Source organism: Diorhabda sublineata, chromosome 10 (genome assembly GCF_026230105.1).
Source record: "Diorhabda sublineata isolate icDioSubl1.1 chromosome 10, icDioSubl1.1, whole genome shotgun sequence".
NCBI classification, from domain to species: Eukaryota; Metazoa; Arthropoda; class Insecta; order Coleoptera; family Chrysomelidae; genus Diorhabda; species Diorhabda sublineata.
In genome coordinates this window covers 5,496,092-5,523,226 of record NC_079483.1, presented here as the reverse complement: position 1 = coordinate 5,523,226, position 27,135 = coordinate 5,496,092, and the positions used below count along the sequence as shown (strand labels likewise).

The following is a 27,135-nucleotide window of genomic DNA, read 5'->3' as shown; positions in this document are numbered from 1 at the left end:
ACATCTACGATAAAAAATAACAAAATAAAAAAATCTTGGAACGGCAAATAACATTATTTACATTTAAATGAAGGATATAACAATTTGAACACATTTCTAATAAATTTTACAGTTGCACTTTCATAAAGTTTCGCTTGCCAATGGTTTTTTTTACCGTTTCCTTAAATTTTTTACTTTCGTGAAATAAAAAATTATTCAATCCATACCCGTAGATCAGGAATTCCAGATTAACAGAAAATAAGTCAAAATACATTTTAAACCAAAAAAAACTTTTGATAAAAATTCGAAAAATCCTCAAGAATATTGAAAATACCACATCAGAAGTTGTATTAACCTCACTATCTTACAAAATTATGAAATACCTTGTAAACAAGTATAGAAAAAATTTTAATAACTAAAATTAAAAGAAACAGAGCTTAGAAATACTAATAATCATTTTTTAGTTAAATTCAGAACTTTTTTAAATGTAAATGTAAATGTAAATTATCAACGTTTCTAATCTTTTTCTATATTTAGAATCTTACGGTGTCTGTATTCATTCATAATTCCATTAATTCTCTTAAACACACTGTTTACACTATACTGAGACTCACAATTACACTGTATACGTGCGTTTCGAAACCAAGTTACCGTCTTCAGACACTGAAGGTAAAGTTTACCTATCCGTCAGTGTCATTTTGAATGTACGTGCAGTGGTAATGTGAACAGTGTGTTCAAAACAAATATCACCAATAATTCCCGATATTACAACCTAGTTAACAACTAAAAAATCCATTTTTTTCTCACCTAAGCAATCCAAACCACTGATTGATAATATATCATCAATTATTTGTATTTGGCACTATGAAAGAAGCTTCTCATTAAATAATTCTGTTCGAATACACTAAAGGAAGAATTTCTAAACCTTTTTCTTTTTTTTTTTTCTCTTATATTAACGGAGGATAGTTTAATAATAGATCCAGGACTGGTATTCTTAACTCAATCCACACAGAAGCGAGCGATCACCAAGCACCCTAAAGGAAGTATTTCTCAACCTTCTTGGTCTATTGTACTCTTAAATTAACCACGAAGAAAGTTTAACAACAGATCCAGATGTTAATATTGACAGACTATTAGGTAGAGTAGATCAGAATACAATAGAGAAATAGAGAGAGGTAAACCGATGTTCTTTCTCTTTCTGTCAGCCGTTCTGGCCCACTTGAACAAGCTCACTTGGCCAAACTTTTGGGATCCGTGATCTACTCCACATTTAAAGGCCACATTTAAAGGCGGTCCACCAATGGCAGAACTAAATTAACGTAACGGACATGTTCATGTCATGTATTTCTATTTTCGGTAACAAGAAAAAACGGTTTTCTTAATATTAATATTTACAAAATAAAAATTTACTGACGAAATTAATCAAAGTATTAATATCTCAAAAATTGAATATCCTTCGTCCTTCTTCTTACACCATGTCTGTGAATTTTACTCTCCAATTAACCACAGATGGTTTAAAAATAGATCCAGGTGTTTGTATTACAACACTTTTAGGTATAAAAATGTTCCAACATGTAAATTGATGGTTAATACACAAAGTACCAAAGTACCACTAAACCACAGAATTCAAATTTCTTCATCTATAGTGTCAAGAACATATGTTATTACCATTTTTCTTCAGAATCTATCTTGTACAACTCTGTTGAATAGTCTTCTGGAACAGTGATTTTGTTTAAAGAGCCTAAAGGACGTATCTCCATTTTCCGAAAGATTATGTCTTGTAAATAAATTATTTACTCATAATAAAGTACTGTTTAAAACGTATCTGTAAGAAAATAAAAAATTTCCTTCACAACTCATTCATAAATCCAGGCTTAACAATTTTTTTTTTTAGATATATTTTAATATTATTCAGTCGTATGATTTTGGAATATTCAAGTGTATTATTATCTTTAGTTAATTGTGAAATAAGTATTTGGAAAAAAAATAATTTTGGTAGATGTTATTTTTAAAAATGTGTAAACTTATTAAATTGGAAATTAGTTTGTTAACTAGTTCGTTAAAATAATTCTAATTGTAATTTTGCTCATGTTTTTAAATAAATTTGAATCTAATGGTATTTTCAATTACTTTAAATTTTTAATAATTCATTTATATATTAGAATGTGATACAAAACTTTTGACCCACACAGTTCGATTACTTTTCGAGTATTTCTGACCATCAAAATAAAATAACTCGAAACTTTTGGTAATTTGACAACCCTATACCCATTCATACATCTAATTTTAAAAAATTAGAGCTCAATCTACGATGTACGTATACAAAATAATGTGCAAAATATTCTCACTTATAACTGTTACCCTGAAATTCCCTTAATATTACAGTTAAAATTTTACGTTTAACAACATCAACCACAATTTTCCTATCCAGTAAACAAACCGGATCTTCTCCACAAAACATAATATTTACACCAGATCTGAAGTAGTTGTCATACCCTTAAAAACGTGACCTTAAGGATTGTGGTTGTGTACCTGCTGTTGTTGCTGCTGCTGCTGTTGCTGATTCTGTTGGTAAGCCTTTAAACTGAGCTCGGCCTTATGCTCCCTCGCTATGTGTCTTCTGACCGTGTTGTTTCTGGTAAAGGTTCGCGAACAAAACGGACACGGTACTCGGATCCCCTGATGTCGCTGTCGTATGTGCGCCCTCAAATTGGTCTCGTAACCATATAATCTCTCACAAAAAGGGCACTTTAATTTTTTTCCTGAAAGTAAAATAATTCTTAAACAATTGTATCAAGACTAAGTAAGTTATTCTTCTTTTCCATATAACGTTTAATCAAATATCATATTTGTTTATTACAGTTTTACAAAAAGAAGATGATAAAAGATTGTAAAGAGGCTAAATAAGTTATTCTTTTTCCCTTATAACTATGCCTTTACCTATATGATAACACAGGTAACTAATCTAATTAGGCAATCTAAAAAACAATTGATCTACGTCAAAATGGCGGCCGTGGGGTAAGCAATCGATTTTCTGGTCTGTACCTATGTTAGCTTTTCTTGATTTTTTCCGTGGTAAGAGTTTTCTGATTTTATGGAGGACTTAACTAACTAACTTAACCTAACCAGACATAAACGGCAAAAGCATTTGTTTACCCCTACGGCGGCCATTTTAAATGGACTTTCTCGTATGTACCCGTGTTAGTTCTCTTGTTTTTATGTTTTTGGGTAGTTCAGTTGTTCTGTATTAATTTTTTTATTTTATGGTGTTGAGAGGAGCTCATATATAAGTTTTTAGATCTGTTTCTGTGAGATTAATAAAACTGAGTATTTTTGCAGTTTTTTAGTCTGCAAGTAAGCTTCCACGCAATTTACAAAATTTAAAATACTTAAATTAGATATCAAACATTAGTGAGTACTACTTTTGAAGGTTGCAAGGTGAAATTCAAGAAATTCAGCACAGAAGCTTATGACAAAACCAATTATTTACCCCACGGCGATCATTTTTAAATGGAATTTGACAGTTCATTAGATTGCTCAATTCGAATTTGACAGGTCATTCTTCTTTTCCTTCAAACGTGGCCTTTATCTATTTTATTAGAGAAATATCGCAGCTATTGAATGGTTCTCCAAAAAGGGAAAGATGAAATATTATAACAAAAGTTATTATAGGTTATTCTTCTTTACCATATAACTAGGCTTTTACCTATATGATTACACAGGTAATAAATCCACTTGTTTTTCAGTTCATTAAAAAAGGACAGTAAATATAGTATTTAGATTCAACAGATTATTCTTTTTCTTAAATTATATACATATAACAGTCATTCACATGTTTTCAAGAGTTTTCCAAAAAAGTGTGGAGGTTAAAGAGAAGAAGAACCATGTTTGTACATGAAAAATGTCTGCCAAAATGTGTTAAATACAGGTGTCACCACTTTAGCATCAGTATAAATTTGTTTTAGGTTATAATGACCACATTATTTCATACAACGAATTATTTGAGAAAAAACTGATATTAAAATTTTGAACTCTCTATCCCTATTATGTTTTTGAACTATTATTTGAAGAATACAGCTGGTGACTTTTTCAATTTTCCTTCCACGTGAGATACTCCTCTTTGACTCTACCCTCTATAGATGAATAAAAGTTTAAAAAACCTTCCAAAATGGCGCTGGTGTAGACAAAATATAACCTATAAGAATCATAACGAGAAAGCGTGCCCCTTGATTGATTTTATTTTGTATTTTCTCACTAATACTATTTGCCCCTTCCTTTAAAATTTACCCTAATGATAATGTGGCGCCAACCTTATTTAACATATTTTGACGCGTATACGTAAATTGTTCTTCTTTTTTTCTACCCCCGTACTTTCTAACCATAATCTTATTTCCTTTATATTTAGGCCTCTATCTAAATGACTACACAGGTAACTATCTGATTGTTTTTTAGGTTATGAACAAAAGAGTGTTGTATAGAATAGACTTGACAGGTTCTTCTTCTTTTCTTGAAAACGTGGCCTTTACCTATATGATTACAAAAAAATCGTATCTAATTGTTTTCTATAGTTTTTCAAAAAATGAATAATAGAATGTAAGAGACAAGATAGGTTATTCTTCTTTCGTATATAACCAGGTCTTTTACGTATATGTAACGCATCTAATTGTTTATTTTATATTATGATATAATTAATCGTAAAGAAATTGGTCTTTGTGTATATTATTTAACAGGTATCGAATTTTCTGGAGTAATTTAAAATATTCTGAAGTGTTTTAAAGCACTATGAGAATTTTTTTAATGCTAAAAAAGCAGTACAGTACAGGGGAAAAGGGAAATGACAGATAAATTTATAAAAATCGTCAAAAATAAGTTCAAAGTTATAAATATTGATGCTTGTTGTTGAATAATATACAAATCAGGTGTTTTAGAAAGACTTAAATTATAAAATAATTTTTATAAGGAAAATTTGAGTTTCGTTATAATAAATACTCTTCAGGTAGTAAACTGACTATTAAATGTTTCTAAATAATATTATTAGAATTATACGGGAAGATGATATTGGGACGAACGATAAAGGAAGATTGAAAAAATGAAGAAAATACTCACCATCCGCTGTATTAACAGTTCCGGCTTTGCAATTTATTTTTCCAGCTACGTTACTCCATATATTGGTCTGTATAAGATCTGCCTCCCTGTCATGGCCGTAGTTAGCTTGAGATCTGGCGGAACCGTTCGAAGATATGGTGTTATTGAGCATGTTGCTATTGTTTCCTGTTCCGTTTCCTGCGGTACTACTCGGCGATTCGTCTTGTTGCATCGCATGGTCCATTTTCTTTCTCAAATCTATAAATAAACCAGAATTAGTAAAAAAACTCGTTTTATAACAATATTTTTACCTTCTGGACGTCCCGGATCCTGAAACCGATCTATACTATTGGTTTCCGGACAAATCAAAGCGGTGGCAGGATCCGGATCGAATCTGCTTTCTGGAGGAGTCTCGCCTCCCGGTTGATTCGGCAAATTCGATAAAGAGGAAGGTGGTCTATAAGCGCACATCTGTCCCGGCGAACCGGGTCTTCCTACAGCTTTGCTTCCGTCTCTAAGGACCGAAGCTCTATTGCCGGTTTCCTGTAATATTTCGCTAGGACTTCGTAGAGGTCGTTTCAAGGCGTTATCTCCGTAAGATGCTCCCGATGTCGACATCCTCGGTTCGTATGGTCTGTAATGATGCGGATGCATATACGGGGACATTGTCGGTGAATAACTTGGGGACGGGCTGGATTGATGGTGTGTTGTGTTCGATATCGGAGTATCTATTTCTTCCTTCGGTACCTAAAAAAAAAGAATATCACTATATATGTATATATATATATATATATATATATATATATATATATATATAGCTCGAAAAATTGTTTTTTTAACGATCTAGATCCAATCTAACTTCCACTTGGTAATTTGGCGTTTTCATTGTCGAAAAATCTGTTTATCGAAGTTCCAGAAGTCGGAAAAAAGTACTTCCGGTTGGTTAACTTCTTTTTAAACTGGATTTATGAATTATACGGAACGGCACTTTTTGATTTTGAGAGCATATGAGCTATCAGCAACCTAACCTAAGCTAAAGGTAACTTAACCTAACCTATTCTAAGCGAAAGCGAACATAACCTAACTAGAAAATTGATCGGTTCCTCGGTCCGCTTAACGACAATTCCCAATTTGAATATAAATAAAAAGTTGTTTAAACAAAAATGTGAAAAACAATTATATACGGTTATGATAAAAGATTGCATTGAAGTAATACTAAGAACGAACGTCGGAAATTTTTTAAAATTTACGAAATTAAGTGGCACTTTATATACGATAATCGAATTCTTTAGCAAATTATGCGCATTTTCATTTCACAACTTTTCTCAAATCAAATAAGATGTGGGAAAGAGTGGGAGCTTAGTTATGAAGTCCGGTTCTGCTTAACCAATTTTTATAAACTTTATGTTACAAGACATTTTGTTCAGAAAATCAAAATATATCAATTCTAAGCTGATTTGTCGTATTCTTTAAATCAAATCATCTCCTCGTTGTGGGTCGATTGGTGTAAACGAGATCTTTTATTCGGCCCCACAAATCTAAGCAAGTTAGGTCTGGACATCTGAGTGGCGGAATAAATAAACTTCCACGACCTATTAGTGTATGTATGATCCAAAAAATGCCGGACACATTTATCTGAAAAGGTGTATTAACTCTCATATTTCATTGCCCTTTGTCTTACAACATGTCAAAAAGGCATTTACATCAGATTATGAGTTTTTACCATCGGCAGCATTATATACACGCATGAAAGAATAGTTGCCTATACGTAGTGACGTACAGTTGATATATATTTGGTTGTATCTGTGAAAATGAGCGAAATTCTGATTGTTTTCTTTTCTATTAATATTTCCTTACCCTGTTGTAGAAAAACAAAAATGATATAATATCTAAATAAATAGGGCAGTATTTTATATTCATAAAAGTATAACCGTTTCAAAACTCAGATGACAAATGACGGGAGACAAATGACGTATAAATATACTTTCGCATACGCAAAATTTTGCTTCTGCAATGTGAAGTTGGATTCATACAGAAATAAAATAAAATAAAAGAAGAGTTTTATTTGAGAATGTCATTCATACAAGACTAAAAAATAACATGACGTATTTTAAGAAAAATATAATATAACTTTTTTGTGTTTTATGTCATCTGAAAACGCATTCCGCGCATGGTAGTGACGTGATACCGCTGACAGATTTTCCATATATTCCAAACCAAAATAAAAGTTGCTCTGTGCAGCATCGGCCATTATGTAATCACAACACATGAATCTCTTCAAATATTTTGTGTTTAGAATACCAGAGAAAGAATATGAAAAATATTTATACTAAAACGTTTCAAAATCCAGATGACAAATGACGGGATACAAGTGACATTGAAATATACATTCGCATGCGTAAAATTTTACCGCTGCAATGTAAAATTGGATTCACACAGAAATAAAAATAAGATAACATAACAGAAATAAAATCAAAAATAAGAGTTTTCTTCAAGAATGACGTTCATAAAAGACTAAAAAATAAACCAAAACAAAAGTTGTTTTGTGTAACGTCAGCCATCATGAAATCACAACCCATGAATATATTCAAATATTTTGTGTTTAGAATACCAAAGAAAAAATACGAAAAATATTTATACTAACACCAGAATGATAAATCCAGATGACAAATGACGGGAGACAAGTGACATTGAAATAGGCATACGCAAAATTTTATCTTTTAATTGGTTGGAACTTATGTTTAAAATTGTGCAATTTTTTTTATTCGAACGCATTCTTTTTTATTTTGTTTAACTATTATGTTACTTTCATTTTCTCTATTTTTTTTTTAGTATAACTCACCATAAGACCCCTATAAAATTGGCAGCTCCAAGTCAAAAAAATAACCTAAAAACGTGTCAAAAATAATAAGAAAAGGTCTACCGGGTTTTTAAAATTTGGCGATATCTATTGAAATAAAAATAATTTTTCACCTTTTGTTTCACATAAGAATTAAGTGCTTATCAAGTGCAACAGATTATTCTCAAAAAGTTTTCCATATTTAACATTTAACCATCAAAAATCCGTTGAATGAATTTTGATTCCTTGACCTCACTAAAAGTGGTGGATATTGATGAGGCAGATGCGTTTTCAATACCAATTATCGTTTTTAAAATCGATTCCATTTTCATTTTGTTCCTTAACTCATAATTTGATTAGATTACGTTAGATTAGGTTAGGTTATATTGGGTGAAATTAGGTTAGATTAGGTTAGGTGGGTCTGCCAACTTCAACAATAAATTATTCAAACAGGATTTGAGTGCTCACTAAGTGCAAGAGATTTTTATCAAGAATTTTACATTCAACTTCTAACCATAAAAATTCCTTGAATGATGACCTTACTAGAAATGGTGCATCTTTCATGCTTCTGGTGCATGTTTCAGATCAGATCATATTTTATAACATCGATTTGATATTAGAACAAGCGACCATTTCATCAAGATCCACCACTTCTAGTAAAGTCATCGAAACAAAAGTCATTCAATGGATTTTTGATGGTTAAACGTTGGATATTTACGATAACTTTTTAGTCCATAGGGATCACCATAAAAATGTTATTGTCGAGGCAAGAAACAGAGTCTTCTAAAAACATTTCCAATATTTGAAAAGTGTGTTGACATTTTGGATTCCATCTTACCTTAGAATGTTTTCCGGGAGAATCTATTCCAGTATCCATGGGAGTGATGCTGTGACCCTGCGCAACGGCCAATTTCTCGTGTTCGATACTCAATCCTTTCACTTGTAAACATTCCGCGGCTTTCAAAAAACTGGACAGGGAATCCTGCGAAACGTGTACTTCTCCCTTGTACATAAATTCCAAGAGAGCGGACATGTTGGTGGCGGACGTATTATCGAGTATGACGAGTAAATTTTGGTGAAGCGGAGCAGTTTCGAATAGATCGGCTAGGTGTTTACTACAAGCCGCCAGAATCAATTTATGAGCTCTAAAGCTTACACCTGAAAAACAAAATTGAATAAATGATAGCCAGGTTGAATTTAGACAGTTTGGGAACGCGAAATAAAACTTCAAAGTCATTGCACGACTTGAATGTGTCTTCATGTGAAAATACAACTCTGGATTACGCGCAATTATTTGGAAGCAATGCTTCCAAAAAAATCAAACAATGCAACAACCTTTTCAAGGTTGGGTTAGGTTAGGTACTCGCATTGAGAGCTAGATGAGTTACCAGCCTTCTGATAAGACCGAATTTGGAAATAAAGGAAACTTTCTGAATTTCAGTTAATTGAGGAGATATTAAATACATTTTTACTTCAACTGAAATTAATTCTTGAATTATCTGTCACTAATAATGACGTCACTATGATTTACGCAGTTAGTAGTAATTTTTTCATCAAACAGCTCTCGTATATTGACATACATTTAATAATAATAATCAAGTTCTTATAGTAAAAATAAGAAACCTTTTATATCCTTTAGTGTAATCATTTGAGTTTAGTTTTCTCAGTGTATTTTAATTTTACGTCAACTGACGTCACTATTTCGAAACTAATTCTAGTAGAAATAACCTAAATTGAAATAATACATCCATTATTTATTTCAAATTCATCAGAAATTTAATTTTTTCATTGATTAAACAAACACATTTATTGGTATAAATACATTATTAAATTATTCAATTGTTAAAATTGCTAATTCTTTTCACGACCATTTTGTATTTATCTATGGATTGCTTTCATTGTCACAAATTTTTTTCCCGCGCAAATTTAATTGAGTACATCACTGGTTTATATCGTTAATACAAGGATTCCAACAAAGTAAATATATTGCACAAGAGCTTCGATATCTATTTGTAGATACGTAAACGAAGTGCATAACACGACTAATTTGTGTCAGTAGGTCAAGTGCATAATCAAAATAAACATGTCACAACATTATGTGTGTGTGTGTGTGTGTGTGTGTGTGTGTGTGAATATGTGACGAGATGTTGTTGGAACGTTTTACAACAACGTGCATTTGGTGCGGATTTAATTGATCATTTTTATTCGGTACTAAATTTTAATTACAGCATAAAGGGTTGTTGAAAAAATAATAATATCGATATTTAATGGCTTACAAGTAGAGAAATGACAACAATTAATTTATTAGAGATTCTGAGATTTCTAAAGTTTCAAGTGATGAATAATTCGTTGATATCGCAATACACGATAATGGTATGGTTAATTTTATAGCGTGGACCGATAAATAATTTTTTATATTCTATAAAATTTATAACCTACTAATATAGACGCAAAATTTAACTAATAAAAGCGATCAATCGATAAAATAGTAGTTCTCGCGCATCTTCGGTTATCCGAAATAATCCGAGGAGGCTAAATCCGGCGATTAGGGTGCATGATTCAAACTTTAATTCTTTTAATTTGTTGTTGAGCTGGTGCATTTATGAAACTAAAATTTCTTTTTAAACAAATGCGGCCGTTTTTACCCGATTTCTTCCGTCGCCTGCAGATGGAACGGTCTTTGCCTTCTTCGGAGCCCGTTCTGCCTTTTCAGTCCATTGTTTCGAATGTTCTTTTGGTTGATATGTGAAGTGATGGACCCATTACGAGCAAACGCGGCAAATTTGCAAAATGAAGCTACGAAACGAATTTATCAAAAGAACGGAGAGGCAGTTCCAGCGAAGCATGTCATGTGATGCCGATCAAATATTACAGTTTCAGGGTAAAAAAATATAACAAAAGGGGCTCCCAGAAACGCGTGGAAATTATTTTCGGTATCTTAGATTCACCACTAGAGGGTGTATTTGAAAATATAAAATTAAAAAATCTAGGTAGACCAAAATGTGATATTGAAGCTCTTGATTAATACAACTGGACTTATTTCCAAACAAACACACTTTTTCCAAGATTTTTGCGACACAAACTGTTTCTATAAAACTAATTGAAGAAGCTGCAGGTGTCAGGAAAAACTTTAAACTGATATCGATACCGAGGAGTTGTGTATTAAATTATTTAATGTTAACAAAGCTAGAAGACCTGTTTTTGTTCTATCCAACGAATCAATCCCTTTTTTCTTGTTTCTGCGTCAAGTTTTGAATCGGTCTTTTCAGATTTTTCCATTGAGATTTGACCGACAAATATTTTGTGGCAATTGGACTAAGCATACCAAAGCCTTTCCCTGTTGGTTAAATATTATATTGAGAAACCTTGTATGCGAACAAATATCCTTGAAGTTAGGCAGGAACACAAAACACATTTCGATATCTGCGGTTTGATAAAGTAAATTAACGTATTAAGACCAAAACTCGTGAGAATACTAAAAAATTTTATGAATAAACAATGAGAAAATATTATTAACATTTTTTTTTAATTTAGCCCTGATCTGGTTCGTTCGATTATTCGAGTTAAGGGATAGAAGATTTAATATGAAATTAAATAGGCGGTATAAGAACAGAAATTTTAAAAATTTTGTGGAAATGAACATATATTCAGTAGAAACAACATTTTTTTTATTTATGACCTTACTTTCTAAGGCTAGAAACTTATGTATTGCACTATGTACATAACACATCATCGATTACCCATAGACGCTGATTTAGAGAGAAATGTTTCATTGTCGAAAAATTGTTTCAATTTATGGACAAAATCTTGTAAAAACTGAAAAAACAAACATAAAAATAACTAAATAAAGATAAAACAATTTAAAATACAGAAAAAACCACAATGAATAACAAAATTATAGTTAATTGTATTTACCAATTGGCAAGTGATTGTGCACTTTTTTTGCATTGTAAAATATTGAGCTCTTGTTGAAAAAACAAAATAGGGCCAAGTACTGAGCCTTGAAGCACTCCACATTCTATTAGCTTATAAGATGACATCGTTTTATCAACCCTTACAAGACGACTTCTGTTGGTAAAGTATGACTTGAACCATGCGAGATGTGTTCCCTTGAAATCGCAGTACAAGTGCAATTTGTTAATTAACATATTGTGATTAACCCAATTGAAAACCTTAGATAAATCACGAAAAGTTGTTGCAATGGAGTGATGACTATTTAGTATCTACCACCACAAACGACAACTCATTTCAACGGAATGCTTAAGACTTGCAAGGAAATACTATTCTATAATGGACTCTGGATGTCTGGGACTTCTCAGTAGGTTCTTGAATATCCACCCTGTCTTATTCGGGTTGTATCGCTTCGTGAAGTACCTTATCGGTGACTCTTATTGTCATCATCAAACTGTAGAGGTGCAGAAACGAAAGAAATTTTAGTCATTATTAGGAACAAATTGATTAATTTTATCAAAACGTAACTTTTCCTATACAAAATTTCATTTAAACTTGCTACAAAATTTGTTAAATTACGATAACACTATAAGATGGTTGCTATTCAAGTTTTCACTTATGGTAACACTGATGCGAATATGTCAAATCTGACATTGACATCATAAAGTTTGACATTTTTAATGATGAACGTACCCAGAACGTGTTGACATTTGAGTTGTTTACAGATACCAGAAGCATTCATCATTCGAGTCCTTGTTTGGTACCCAATGATTTCTTCTTTTTCTCGAAAATCAAAAATAAATGTCAATTGCAAAATAAAGAGTTTGATGCGTCCTCCAATATATCTTTTCCACTTTACTGCGAATGCAGCAGCTGTTCTCGTTTAAAATGCGCTAAATTCTGCATCAAGTTACTACTTGCTGAACAGACAAAATGGTAAAATGATCCACGAAGATCCTCTGGTATTGAGTGGTACTTGGCATGATTCTCATTTGCAGCGACCTGATCAGTGCTGAGCCATTTCTGGGAAAGGTAGGAAGACACTTAACCAAATGTTAGTCATATCAGCTGAATGATTGCATTCATAATTGCATTGTTTACTTTAATTTTAGTTTGTTTTTTTATTTTGGTGGCTGTTTTGGAGGTACTTCAATCGGAATAGAAGATATCTTTGACGGTTGGTTCAAACTTATGTCAAAATGTAATTAAGCCAGGTCTAATAATAAATATTTTTTTTATTTTGTCTATTTCGAAATTTAAGTAGCGACCCTCGTTTTTTGTGTAGATTTTAATTAAGATTTCTCAAAAACCACCGAGTTAAGAATTTTTTTTAATTGCTAATGGTAAAAAATGCGCTTTTTTACTTATTTTAAATCATTCGGTTAAATTGTTTTTTCCCTCTAATTGTAGAAAAATAGAATTAAAAAAAAATATTCTGTTGGTTTAATTTGATTTAAAAATAATAGTTAATGCTAAAAAATATTCAAATAATTTTTCGTATGAATGATTTTGATATTATTAATTAAATTTATTCATATTAGGAATAATATACGATGGTTCAAGGGTTCGTTCGACCATATTCTTGACCTACTTTGATATTATTTGAAAAAGATAACAACGAAACTTTTTAATTATTAATAACAAATTTTACTCCCACTCAATTTTTATAATTTACACCATACGACCAATAATAAATGAAAATTTTTATCTCTGTAGTATAGTACCGGGTGGGCAACTGAAAACGGCCGGGAAAAAAATTATAACAAAAAAATATTGATTTTTCGCAGACTTGTCGCGATTTGAACGCAAAAAAAGATGACTAAATAGATTGACCATTATCAACCCTTTCTATTCGGTATACCAAATTTGGTATTTTTAAATTGAAGGACTAATTTTTTCGAAATTTTAACCCCTACTTTGAAGCCCTATAACTCTTCAGAGGTACTGCTTGATATAGAGTTAAATTGTTCCAAATAATCATATTTTGGGCTCCCCTATACGCTTCTGCTCTGTTACTTATGCGGAACACCCTGTATATTAAAGTTCTAATTATTGAAATTGTTCACAATTATATCAAAAATATGAAAGAAGAAAGTAGGAGAGGCGACATAAAAAAATTGTTTTAAAAATTTGAGCCTCGACTACCGAAACAAACAACAACAAAAATTAATAATGGATAGAATCAAAAATAGGAATAACAAAAAACAACAAGGTCACGCGCTTATCTATTCATACCAATCCGATTAATTCGGGGTTCTATAAAAAAACAGTGAACTTGTTAAATTGTTTGTTATGATTTTTTACTTACCGTCACAAAACAGCGTTACATCGGCCAGCGTTTCCGATTTGAATAAATTACTAAAAGATGTCGCTAAATTCGATCCGAAACTGTTCCATTTTAGACAAAATTGCTGTTGCTGTGAGTCCATCTCAACACCGGACTGGAAAAAATTATGAGCTGCAACAAACAAATGCGAATAAGCAAAATTAGTTGGGGGTCAATATAAAAAAAAATATACTAGTAGGATGAAACTCATAGGGAAAGGAAGAGAATAAAAAAGGACTATGTGATATCGGGAATTGGAGGGGGTGAGGTTTTAATGGTGAAAAAACGGTTTGCAGTAAGTAAAACTAGAGCAAATTCTATAGCTTTTGTATCTAAATTTTTTTCACATAACCTCAAACTTTATGTGGAAAATTTAAAAAAAAAAACATTAATATTAATATTAATATTTGTTTACCTGATTTTAATTTAATATCGAAGAAATGTCTTTCAAGTAATTTAAGCGGAAAATTTTAGTAAAAAACCTAAAAATTGTAAAATTGATTAAAAAAAATTTCGGAATCGAGTTTCGTTCGATTTTTTGTATTTTCCGGGAAAATCAATATTTTGGCGCGACAATTTCCAATTCAATATAAGAAAGCTTTTTGTCATTAAATCAAATAGTTGAATAATATAAACATTCTTAATCAAACAATTATAGTGAGTTTGAGACAAAAAAAGTTTAACCAAATTTTGTAAAACAGATAATAAAAAACCATAAAACTCCATTGAATTTTGAGGTTATGTATACAAAATGTGACGGGAAACATTATAGATCTTACCTATAAATTTGCTCTTTAGCTTTTTTTATTAAAAGCTATTAGTTCTACCGAAATAAACCGTTTTTACCCTTGAAAATTCTTCCCTTTCTACTTCCCCACCTCAAAATTGTATCCATGTTTTACTATTTTCGAATACTTTAGCACTGGACTAAAGAGTAACTCTGAAACGCCATGGGGTTGTAAATCTAGTTTCTACAATTGTATAAATCAACCCCCGGGAAACGTTGACAAAACTTTGAAGAGCATCCAAGTTTTCTAGGTTTATTCTACTTTGTTCTAAAACTTTTATAGAAAATTGAGAAAAAAGGAACGAATTTAAGATATCGTGATGATAATCGTCGTTCTGGTTTGTTCTCAATTGTTCTAGAATATTACTTAATTAACCTCACTGCCATCTCAATTTCGAGAAATCGCTATTATATAAATTGTTCTAACTGTTTCCTACATTTTGACAGTTATTCTAAGTTGTTCTAGGTGTGTTCTACTTTGTTTTAAGACGTAATAGGGTTGAAAATGAAATTTTTAGAGCAAATTGAAAAAAAAACGAATTTAAGATATCGCGATGATAATCGTCATTTTGTTTGTTCTCAATTGTTCTAGAACATTACTTAATTAACCTCACTGCCATCTCAATTTCGAGAAATCGCTATTATATAAATTGTTCTAACTGTTTCCTACATTTTGACAGTTATTCTAAGTTGTTCTAGGTGTGTTCTACTTTGTTTTAAGACGTAATAGGGTTGAAAATGAAATTTTTAGAGCAAATTGAAAAAAAAACGAATTTAAGATATCGCGATGATAATCGTCATTTTGTTTGTTCTCAATTGTTCTAGAACATTACTTAATTAACCTCACTGCCATCTCAATTTCGAGAAATCGCTATTATATAAATTGTTCTAACTGTATCCTACATTTTGACAGTTATTCTAAGTTGTTCTAGGTGTGTTCTACTTTGTTTTAAGACGTAATAGGGTTGAAAATGCAATTTTTAGAGCAAATTGAGAAAAAAACGAATTTAAGATATCGCGATGATAATCGTCATTTTGTTTGTTCTCAATTGTTCTAGAACATTACTTAATTAACCTCACTGCCATCTCAATTTCGAGAAATCGCTATTATATAAATTGTTCTGTTTCCTACATTTTGACAGTTATTCTAAGTTGTTTTAGGTGTCTTCTACTTTGTTTTAAGACGTAATAGGGTTGAAAATGCAATTTTTAGAGCAAATTGAAAAAAAAAACGAATTTAAGATATCGCGATGATAATCGTCATTTTGTTTGTTCTCAATTGTTCTAGAACATTACTTAATTAACCTCACTGCCATCTCAATTTCGAGAAATCGCTATTATATAAATTGTTCTGTTTCCTACATTTTGACAGTTATTCTAAGTTGTTTTAGGTGTCTTCTACTTTGTTTTAAGACGTAATAGGGTTGAAAATGCAATTTTTAGAGCAAATTGAAAAAAAAAACGAATTTAAGATATCGCGATGATAATCGTCATTCTGTTTGTTCTCAATTGTTCTAGAACATTACTTAATTAACCTCACTGCCATCTCAATTTCGAGAAATCGCTATTATATAAATTGTTCTAACTGTTTCCTACATTTTGACAGTTATTCTAAGTTGTTCTAGGTGTGTTATACTTTGTTTTAAGACGTAATAGGGTTGAAAATGCAATTTTTAGAGCAAATTTAAAAAATCGAATTTAAGATATCGCGATGATAATCGTCGTTTTGGTTGAATATTATTTTCGATTGCGATATTTTGGAAAAATGTATAACAAACCTAGAACTACTTAGAACAACTGCTAGAATAACGATATTTCGAAAATGCAGATCCAGCTCAAAGATTATTTGTTTTTTTTTTTCTAATTTTCTCTAAATGTCCCATTCTCAGCTCTACGTCGTGATGGAACAAATTAGAACAAACTTAGAACAACTTAGAACAATTGCTAAAATCTGGGAAAAATTAGAACAAATCAGAACAATCCGTATAATGCCGGTTACTGGAAATTGAGGTGACAGTGACATATTAGTTAAATAATATGATCAATTTTATCAAAAAAAAATTTTTTCGGAAGCAATTTTTTAAAACTATTGGAAACAAACTTGAAACAACTCAAAACCAAGATTAAAGTTTCCAGACAGGCCTCGTGGTATAAATTAAACGTTGTTTTCAATGAGTATTTTAGACAAAATTAGATAAAAAAAGTTTCCGGTTCATTTTTTTTTTAATAACTTGAAACAACTCGTAACATGGATCCTAGGTTCCAGACAACCATCGTGGTATTTTATTTCTATAGATTTATTGTACGAAACGACACTCTAAGGACACACCTTTCATTCACAAAATTAATATTAAGTTTTTAAGATATTTCGTATTTAAAATTTCTTAACATGTTTTGTACCTTTTAATTGGCTTCCATATTTCAAAATCGTCAATAAATTCGATGCGTAAATTAATTGGAGACTTTATTATTTTACAAATGGAAATTTCACCTAGTTATTTAGCATAAAAGTGAAAGATATATTTATTAATAGTTAACCGTATTTGTTTTCGTATTTTATATACATATACAAGGTGTCTCAGACACAAAATATACGCAGAAATTGAAAAAATTTACTTACAACATAATACAAAAGTTGTCTCAAAAGTTTCCTACGACAAATTATGCAGTCCTTAGTTTATATTAGATTGCTTCAATAATGGGATTACTAAAAAATGAGGTAGTCATGCTAATATACATTTAGAACGCTTTCTTAAGACTCAGACCCAACCAACGTGTCATCTTACCATCCAATAATCCTACTACCAACAATGGCAAAACTTCTTGCAAAGCAACCAGGTATGATAACTGAAGACCTACATCCATGGAACTGGATTTCCTGTCAACAATTTAGATTTAGATTCAGACACGCGATTTTGACAGACTGTTGCACTAAGAATTGTTATACGAACTGTTATCTTATCTAATTAACAGAACCTTCCAAACGAAAGCGAGCGAAGAAACGTCTGAAACGAAATGAAATCGACTCTTTCTTGTAAATAATCATCCTGTACAGTAACATAGTTCGAAATCCGTCATGGAGCCAACACGATGAACCAGCACAAACCACATCGAAAGCTAAAAAACAATACAAAAAACTCATGCTGTCAGTTTGGTCAGATTCTCAAGGTGTTGTGTTTTTTGAGCTGCTTCGAAAGAACCAAACGATCAATTCTGATGATGAATGAAACTGGATGAAGAAAAATAACCAGAATTATCAAATCGGAAAGGTACAATGTTTCATCGTGATGATGCAAGGCTTCCGCATATTTGGCAACTCGTGGGAAACTATTGGCGCTTGGCTGGGAAGTGATGCCACATCCCCCATAAACCCTGATCTGGCACCATCTGAATATCATTTATTTCAAAGATTGTAGAATTCCTTGAATGGTTAAACTTTCACAAATCACGATGACCTTCAATCGCACCTGATCCTGCCAATTTACTTATTTACTTGTTTTTTGTGGGTAAAAGGCTTAAAATTCCATGTCTTTGGGGGAGAACCCGTCCTAATATTAATGTTATTAATTATTTTAATTAATTATTAATTATTTTAACGAAGTTTTTCCCAAGACGTGGAACGATCGAATGGCCGACTAGATTCCCCGATTTGAGTCCTATCGATTACTTCTGAAGGGGTTATTTAAAATCTAAAATATATTTTTAATAGACTAATAAGATTGGTGATTTATAAGTTAGGATAACGGAAGAAATTAACAAAATAACCTTTGAGGTCATACAAAATGTTGTACGAGAATTCCAAAATTGCCTCGTTTATTGTCAAAAAGTTACTGGTGGTAATTTTGAACATTATCAGAATGTTACTTCTTAAGAATTCATTTTCTTAGTTATGATTTGACGAAATTTAAAAAAACTTTGGTAATTTTGAACTTTCGCGGTCCCCTCCGTTTTTTTTGGCTCTAGAAAATCGAAAAATCATCCCATTTCGATGAATTTTTTTTGAAATATTCGTTTCTACGGCGAATTTACGAAAAAAATCAAATCTTATATTAGTTTCAGGGCTTTAAATGTTCAAGAAAATACCCTCATTCACGTATAATTGTTGATAACTTTTTTCCAAATAATCAAATGAAGTTGTTATATTTTTTTTCATAACCTACGCAAAAAAAGAATAAATTGGAAAAAAAATATACAAAAATGCTGATTTATCATGATTTTACAATTAAAAATAATAAAAATTTATCTTAAAATCAACCTTTTCTTATATATAATCGTTTGTACCTTTTTTATTAAGAAATCATTAAAATTTTATGAACAAAAACATTCTCAAAATCACTTATTGCAATCAAGTTTACAAAATTAAAAGTTAACTTTAAAAAATTGAAAATTCTCACCATTAAAAAAATGGTATCTTAATAAGGTTGATTGTTAGTGATAAAAAATAAATAAACAAACATTATTTTGTTCCAAAATATTCGTTTTTTTTTGTGTAGATTAACAAAAAAAAATACATGAACTGCGTTTGACGATTATGAACGATTATATGCGAAGAAATGTGTTTCAGATCACATTTAAAGTCATAAAACCATATGAAATTTCCAGGTGAGATATTTCCCATATTTTTTTTTTCATAAATCCGCCGTAATAACGAGGATTTTAAAAAAAATCATCGAAATCGGAGGATTAATCGATGTTCTAGATTTAAAAAACGAGGGGACCGCGAAAGTATAAAATTAACAAAACTTTTATATCGCTGAACAGAGGACTACAACTCTCCAACAAAGTGCCACACAACCCCGTTTAAAATTTTCGAGAGGGTGATATTTTCATACTTTTAATTATCGGTTTAATAATAAAAATCGACCTGTTTCAGTTTTTTTTTCATATAAATTAAACTCGAGCTATTCAATTTTGATTTATTACAACAAACAAAACATTATCAACCACAAAATTCGCGACAACAAACAAAAAGTTCAATTTTCTAAACTAGTGACGTTACGTACAAAAACTAAACGCTAAAAATCAGTTTTATACACGTTGAAATAAAAAAAAAAGAAAAGACTACGTATACAAAAATGCAAAGTACATAAAAAAAATACTGTTCGTTCTTATTAGGAACAATAGTTCCCGGCCCGCTCCTGTACAAACATATATTATACATCTATCTATCCTCACTTACGCACTTGAATCGGCCTTGATGTTAAAGGCCATGCCATGCGCAACACACCAAACTCAATGCGTATAACCTTAAATTTAATTTTTGTGCAATATAACGAAATGAACACTTACGTTGAAACGACAGCCACGTATATCCTTCTATAAAAATTTCATGTTGTCGCTTATATGAAAACAACGATTTTATCCGTTGATATTAAACCTCGCACAGACACACACACGCACACACTACCTCTACCAAAAATGCAATATGTACACGCACTACAAACACGCAGCGAAGTCCTGCTGTTGCCGCTATCGGCGAAATTCGCGTTCGATTGTCTGATTGTGGAATTGAAAGTGGAATATTAGATAGAGGAGCGCACGGCTGCACTGCATTGAGAGAAACGCGCTCGCTGTTGCCGAATTTAACGTTCCTGCAAATTCTGCAAGAGGTTCAATACAATGCAGTGTGCTAATAGAGCAGGCGAAACGAAACGCGTATTTATATACATATATATTTATACAGTATGTCCATTTAAGTTGGAACCATATGGAAAACTCTTTTATTAATAGTTTTATAATAAATAGTTCTGCACGGTCCAAAAGTTAAAACGCAGTCATCAGATATCAATTTTTTTAAGCAGTATACGAGGTTTGTCGAAAAATTTGAATTTTGTGCAATTTAGGAAAATTTTATCAAGTAAAGTTAATTTGAATTGGAAGTTATATTTAAATATGCGATTTAAGCCATTTATTATGAAAATTATTTACTAATTATTCCGTATCAATTATTCTGGCTACAAAATATAATAACCTCTCTATTTATTACTATTTATTTTGAACAATCTTGCTATTTACATACGTAACGAATGCATAATAATTATTCATTGTAAAAATTGAAAAATCCATTCAAAGAATATTTATTGAAGAGAAATAAACATTTAATTATTCTTTTGTCAAACTCTTGCATTACTCTCCTTACCATATTTGGAGTAATTTTTCGTCATTCTTCAGAAATAATCATCTCCAAATGGTTTACACCATCAAATGGTCTTCTCTGATAAACCCGCTGTTTTAAGCAACCCCATAAAAAAGTCAAGTAAAATCAAATTAACAGACCTAGGAGGCCAAAAATATCTGAACAATTTCCCATTAAATATATTTTCAAGGAGTATCTTTACTCACTGAAGGATTGCAGAGGCCCTTTCTTAAGGACATTTTTGGGTCTCCTACGGCAGAAAGCATCACTTCAAATTCAGTATTTACTCCTACCAGAATAATTAATGCGGAATTATTACTAAATAATCACCAAACCTGAATTTTCATAATAAATAGCTGTAATTGCATATTTGAATATAACTTCCAATTCAAAACAACTAAATTGCACAAAATTCAAATTTTTTGACAAACCTCGTATACTGCTTAAAAAAATTGATATCTGATGACTGGATTTCAACTTTTGGACCGTGCAAAACTTTTTATGGGGAATAAATTGTTTTCATAAAATCACTAATAAAAAAGTTTTCCCCATGGTTCGAGCTTAAGTAGACACACTGTACATCAATTACTTGAAAGAAAAGTGCTACGGGCTCAAAGGGGTGAGCGAACTGACACAAGGCAATATACTATTACGCGTTTGTACAGTCATAAATAAAATTATACGTGGTGTGTAATGAAAACAAGTTTTTATAAATTTGACTTGGAAAGTGACATTCTTAATTTTATATGACGTGATAAAAAATCGAATTTTATAATAAAGTTAGTTAAAAAATAAGTTTATTGTGATTTGTTCACTTCTAATATTAGACTTTTTCGCTATTAGGGGTGAAATTATCAACGAAATACCAGAAGACTACAAAAAATTGTTTCTTGTTTCTTCAAGTACATAAAACGTTCGTAAATACCCCAAAGATAATTCTTTAGATTGTAAATTGTTTCGGGAAGTCTATACCTAGAAGATATTCTGTACAAGACTCTACATCTCCATGACTTGCTCGCTGGATCTGCAGTTGTCTTCCTTGTTTTGACATAACAATTTTCCATTTAAAATCATTTAAATTTGAAAATATTGCACAAATGTTATCCAAAGATACAATCTCTTGTGACATCACCCTAGTTCGGACCATTGGGATATGTGATTTAGCTGAAGGATACAATAACGTTCCTTATTTTTACCCTCGTATCCTCTCAGATTACCAAATTGATGTGACTGTGAAAAATCATAAATTCAGCTACTTAAATTCAAGGTTTATTGTATTCATTAAGATACACGATCTTAATGGGGACCCACATCATAGATAATTGATTCCGGGTGTCCCTTGGACACTTGAGTTCCATTAGGGTATCAAATTACGTACTTTATGACCATAATTATAGATAATTATAACTTTTCATAAGATAGGATTTTTTTGATATCTAAGAGCGGTCTGTAAACAGATAGATGTCTCAATATTCTGGCGTTCGTACGAGTATGGTCGTAGGATTATTGAAACCAAGTCTAACTACTTTACTTTACTACTTAATTGTTTATTTCAAAGTAGTTTTGATGTTTTAATGCAACAAATATGGTCAACCATCATTGGTTAGCCCAAAGATACATTACAGTCCTCTACCATGTCCATCGTCTTTAGGTGGTATTTGACGGGGCAGTGACCGGTCGCAAAACCAACCACCTGTTTCACGACGTTTCTGGTCATCATTAAAAATTCTTCACACGTCTTAACTGATATGGTTATGAATCTTTTTGATTACCTTAGATCTGAAGTGTTTCTCCAATAAGACTCCATCTGATTCTCCAGCTATTCGTTTAATTAGTTGTTACTGTAGCATCTCGTGAGGCTACAGTAGGGCCCTGGTCGAAGGTATGGAGTCGTTAGCCTTTTTTTTGGCTTCCTCATTTCTTGGTATACCCAGGTGGCCTGGAAGCCACATTAGAGTTACTTCGCTTTTGTTAGCTAGTACAGTAGTTTGTTCACATTCCCACAATAGTTTGGATATGCATTCAATAGCTTTCAGGACATTCAAAACCTTTTGGCTATCTGAGAGGATGTAGATGTGCTATTTAGAGAGTTTTCTATCCAAACACTTCTGAGGATATTTGTACATTTCTAGCAATTTCACCTGAAAAATGTTAAGTGTTGTTCTTGGAGATTATGGAGACTTTTGGTACAGAATTGTCAAGTCCAGCGATAGCTTCAAACCTCTTTGTACTAGAGAGATATATTTTGAGCTCGGTTCATATTCGCTTTCATTCTATCCATCGCATTAGACCAGAGAACTTGGCATTCTTTTAGTAATGTCTATTTTGACAGATTTAGCCGAGAACAATGATCAAGATTGCTCTAAATTCCAGATGAGACGATTGCTTATATAGAGCTGTGTGATGGTGAAAAGGATTTAGTCAGTCTTGATCCCACAACTATGTGGATCACTCTCCTTTTAACGCTCTGAACGTCACGGAATGTCAAAAACATAACCTAACTTCAGGAGTTTTTATATAATAAAATAAAGTCGGCTGAATACAAGTTATAAAAAAACCAACGCGTTTGGAAACTCCATGAAAACTACTGGTGATTAACTCCCTTAGACAAATATCTGAAATCATTCAAATACACTCAAAATGTATGTTTATAAAATTCGTACGGATCTATTTCTTTTATGTTAATATATATTGTAGTAAAGTAACTGCAGATATTTCAAATTTAGGAGTTTCACCAAAGCCGTGCCATTATAAATAATTCAAAATCGTTTATGACCGTTTAAAACTCTTTGTCACCTTTACGTACATGCACTTTCAAGGTTATGTTTACTAGCGAATCAGCGTCATATTCGGGTTCATTTTGTTTACCGCTTAATGGCGTCAAGTGTCAAAATTTCTAACCTCAATAATAATAGTTTCATATCTCGTTAAGAGATGGCGCCAGACTCCTCAATCGCACATGCAGCTCGCGCAATATTTACTAAACTAAATTTGGATTCAAATGATATTAGAAACAAATTTTGACCTTTGTATAATGAAATCAGCAAGTGTTTGGTATTTTCCATATGTTATTTTGTATTTTATACGACCAGGAAGAGTGTTGCAAAACTATTTATTACCACACAATGTATTTTAGTGAATTTATTCCTTTGTTTCGGAAAAAATTTGAATTATTTTTGTATACTCTGCATAAATATATATCAAATTTGGCGAAACTCAAACCAAAAAACCGGACACTTTCTGACATTTTCATTAATATATTCGTGAGGAATCTGGTTATAATAGAAAATGTAGGGACTAAATCCATTGAACTAATCCTGAACTTCTGGAAAGACATCAAAGAGAAAGGCGATTATTTGCCGACCAGTTTTTTCTCTACTTATTGGTGATGCCGCATACTTGGAGCAAGTGGGAACAGCAGTTCTGAACTGCCAGCACGATCTCCTGATGTGAATCCTATAGACATTTGTGAGATAATTTCTCCTTCTAGTGATTTAAATCGACCCCAAGTACGTCTAAAATTTGATTTCTTCGATATCTGACAGAGTTGGAGCCCTTCGCCGCAGCAGAGAAAAGAATAACATAGCTTGTCAGAAAACCTATATGGTGGAGGGAATACTTTGAGAACCTACTTAATGGAGAAGTAGAACAACTGGAAATCCAAGATGAAAAGCATCTCGAACTACAAAACAACTATGAAAAAGAACAGCAGATCCAAAGAGAAGAAGTTGCACAAGCTGCACAAAAGCTGAAAAGAGGTAAAGAGAAAAGAAAAATACAACAAAATTTAGGAGGAAAGAGTCAAAACAGAATGCAGAATTGTGAAGGCTTAACATTAGTAGTCAAAGTCCGCGAGAGTGTCTTAGAGCACAGACTAAGGAAAATCAAAGATACAAATCAAAGAAGAATCGCAAGGCGGCTTTAAGAAAAGAAGAAGTACACAAGATCATGTATTTAGATTGATACAGATAATAGAGAAGAAACTGAAAACAAATTAAAAAGTATACCTATACTTTACAACAAGAAGGAGCTGGAAGTTATTGCTTTAATTGAAAAAAGATTTGGTCTAGCTGCCGCTAGACAATTGGATACGACCCGCGCAGCAGTTCGAAGAGTGTGTTAGCGTTATGAGGAAACTGGATCCTTTCAGAGGTAATCTAGAACAGATACACGACGATTTAGAACCACTCGTGATAACCGCTTCATTATTATGTCAACAACATCAAGAAATCATCACCTCGATGCCGTTCAAGTGCGGAGGAGTGACTATTAGTCAGTAGAAAGTAAAACGAAGACTGTAGGAAAATAACCTGACCCCTAAAACACCTGCGATTGGTTCAAAACCTACTCCAGATAAGACCAGAATATGCCTACAAGGTAGCCAGCGAAGAAGGAAGTCTATCGAAGACCAAGAGAGATTGATACTTTGAAGAGCGGAGTGCTTATGGAGGAGGTTCCTGCATGATCTGAGGTGTAATTTCTATAAGAGCACTAACCGAGTCATATCAATATGATATACAGAATGATGAAAATCAAGAAGGAAGTAACAGAAAGAATCAACATAGCAATCAAACTTTATTTTGTCGACCTGTCCTTATACATGGTGGCGAAAGCTAGGTTCTGATACAAACTCCCTTAAAAGCGATATTCAGTTATCAGAAACGATCGATTAAGAAACGATGTGATAAGAGAAGAATTGATGTAGAGCCTATGATTGAAAAACAGCAAATTAGATGGTTTGGACACCTTTGTAGAATGGAGAGCAATCGACTGGTAAAAAAGATTTGGCAAGGTAGAAAAATGAGAAAAAGAAAAAGAAGACGCCCAAAGAGATCATGGGAAAACACAATGGTCGCAGAGAAAAAAATAACAATGGGAGAAGATAGATATGAAAAAGAGTGGCAAAAATTTGTCCACAAAAGGGTTCATCATATTTTTCAAAACTGGTATTGGGAATTTTCTGTTTAGTATTGAGTTCCGAAATACTGATAGAATTTAAAGTTTTTCCTTAACCAGATCATAATGTAATAAGGCAATAAAATCACGTCTTTTTTAAATTGTTCGAGAAAGTACAAAGAATTGTAAATAAAATCTGCAAGATAAGAAGTACCGCTCCGGGATATTCCTGGATGTGAGATAAAAGTCTGGCACTTCCCCTAAATTATTTCCCAATTCTCAAATCCTACGTTGTAGATCGTTATTTCATGGTTAAGTACCAAAAGAAATATTCATCTATTCATCAAATTAACGCAGGTATTCTCCAAGGTAGCGTTTTGTAACTATATCTTCTATATTCTTCGATGTATCCTCAAATTCTTTAAGAAAATATCGACAAAGGTTAAGAATACGACGAATTCAAGTTAACGAGTCTGAATCCATCCACGTGATCTTCGCAGACATACGAAAAAATTGTCCCTCAATGAAATTCCACAAGGAGAGGAAGTAAAATATCTTGGTATCCACTTGGATAGAAGACATTTATGCAGGAAACACCTATTGTCTAAAAAAAATAGTTTGAGATTAAACTATTTAGGATAATTGGAGGAAACTCATGATTATCTATCGAGATCTATTTGGACATATGGAATCTAGATGTGGGCCTCAATAACATCATTGTTAGGGATCTACGAGTGCTTTCGGAAGAGATTGAAGTAACCAATGAAAAATATAATTAAAAACTTCGGTCTCACCCCAATCAATTGGCCAAACACCTATTATCCGACGTAGACTCAAAAGATTTAAAAATGTCCTACGTTTACTATTTTATTTCGGCATATTTAATTATGACAAGGGGTGTTAATTATGTAATGCCCGTTGTGTTAGCTGTTTGTAATACTTTGCAGACGTACAGGTCCTACCGCTATGTTCATTCACAATTTTATGTCGAATAAATCAACGTCATTCTGAAAATTAATTGACTGAGCGATAGAGCTGGTACGAAAAGGGGCAGCACGTCTGAGAACGGAGAGAGAAAAAGGGATTTTCCCTTTTATTTCTTTTCACTTTCATTGTAGACGGTGTTGCAAGTTTCA

At 32.1% G+C, this 27,135-nt stretch overlaps 1 protein-coding gene across 3 annotated transcripts in view; it reads right to left on the bottom strand.

The window, feature by feature from the left end:
* Nucleotides 1-905: 905 nt before the first annotated feature.
* The window catches only part of LOC130449281 (zinc finger protein chinmo-like), a 106,074-nt gene continuing 79,844 nt past the window's right edge, over nt 906-27,135 (bottom strand). For 2 of the 3 annotated variants that reach the window (XM_056787002.1, XM_056787000.1), the window contains exons 2-6: nt 14,163-14,312; nt 8,742-9,061; nt 5,376-5,811; nt 5,086-5,322; nt 906-2,741 (exon numbers count right to left, since the gene is read on the bottom strand). In XM_056787002.1, coding sequence (XP_056642980.1) covers nt 2,491-2,741; nt 5,086-5,322; nt 5,376-5,811; nt 8,742-9,061; nt 14,163-14,283 — 1,365 coding nt within the window. In that variant the 5' untranslated portion in view covers nt 14,284-14,312 and the 3' untranslated portion in view covers nt 906-2,490. Of the gene's footprint in view, nt 2,742-5,085; nt 5,323-5,375; nt 5,812-8,741; nt 9,062-14,162; nt 14,313-20,256; nt 20,510-27,135 lie in introns of those variants that run through there. The other variant, XM_056787001.1, reaches the window with a different exon arrangement.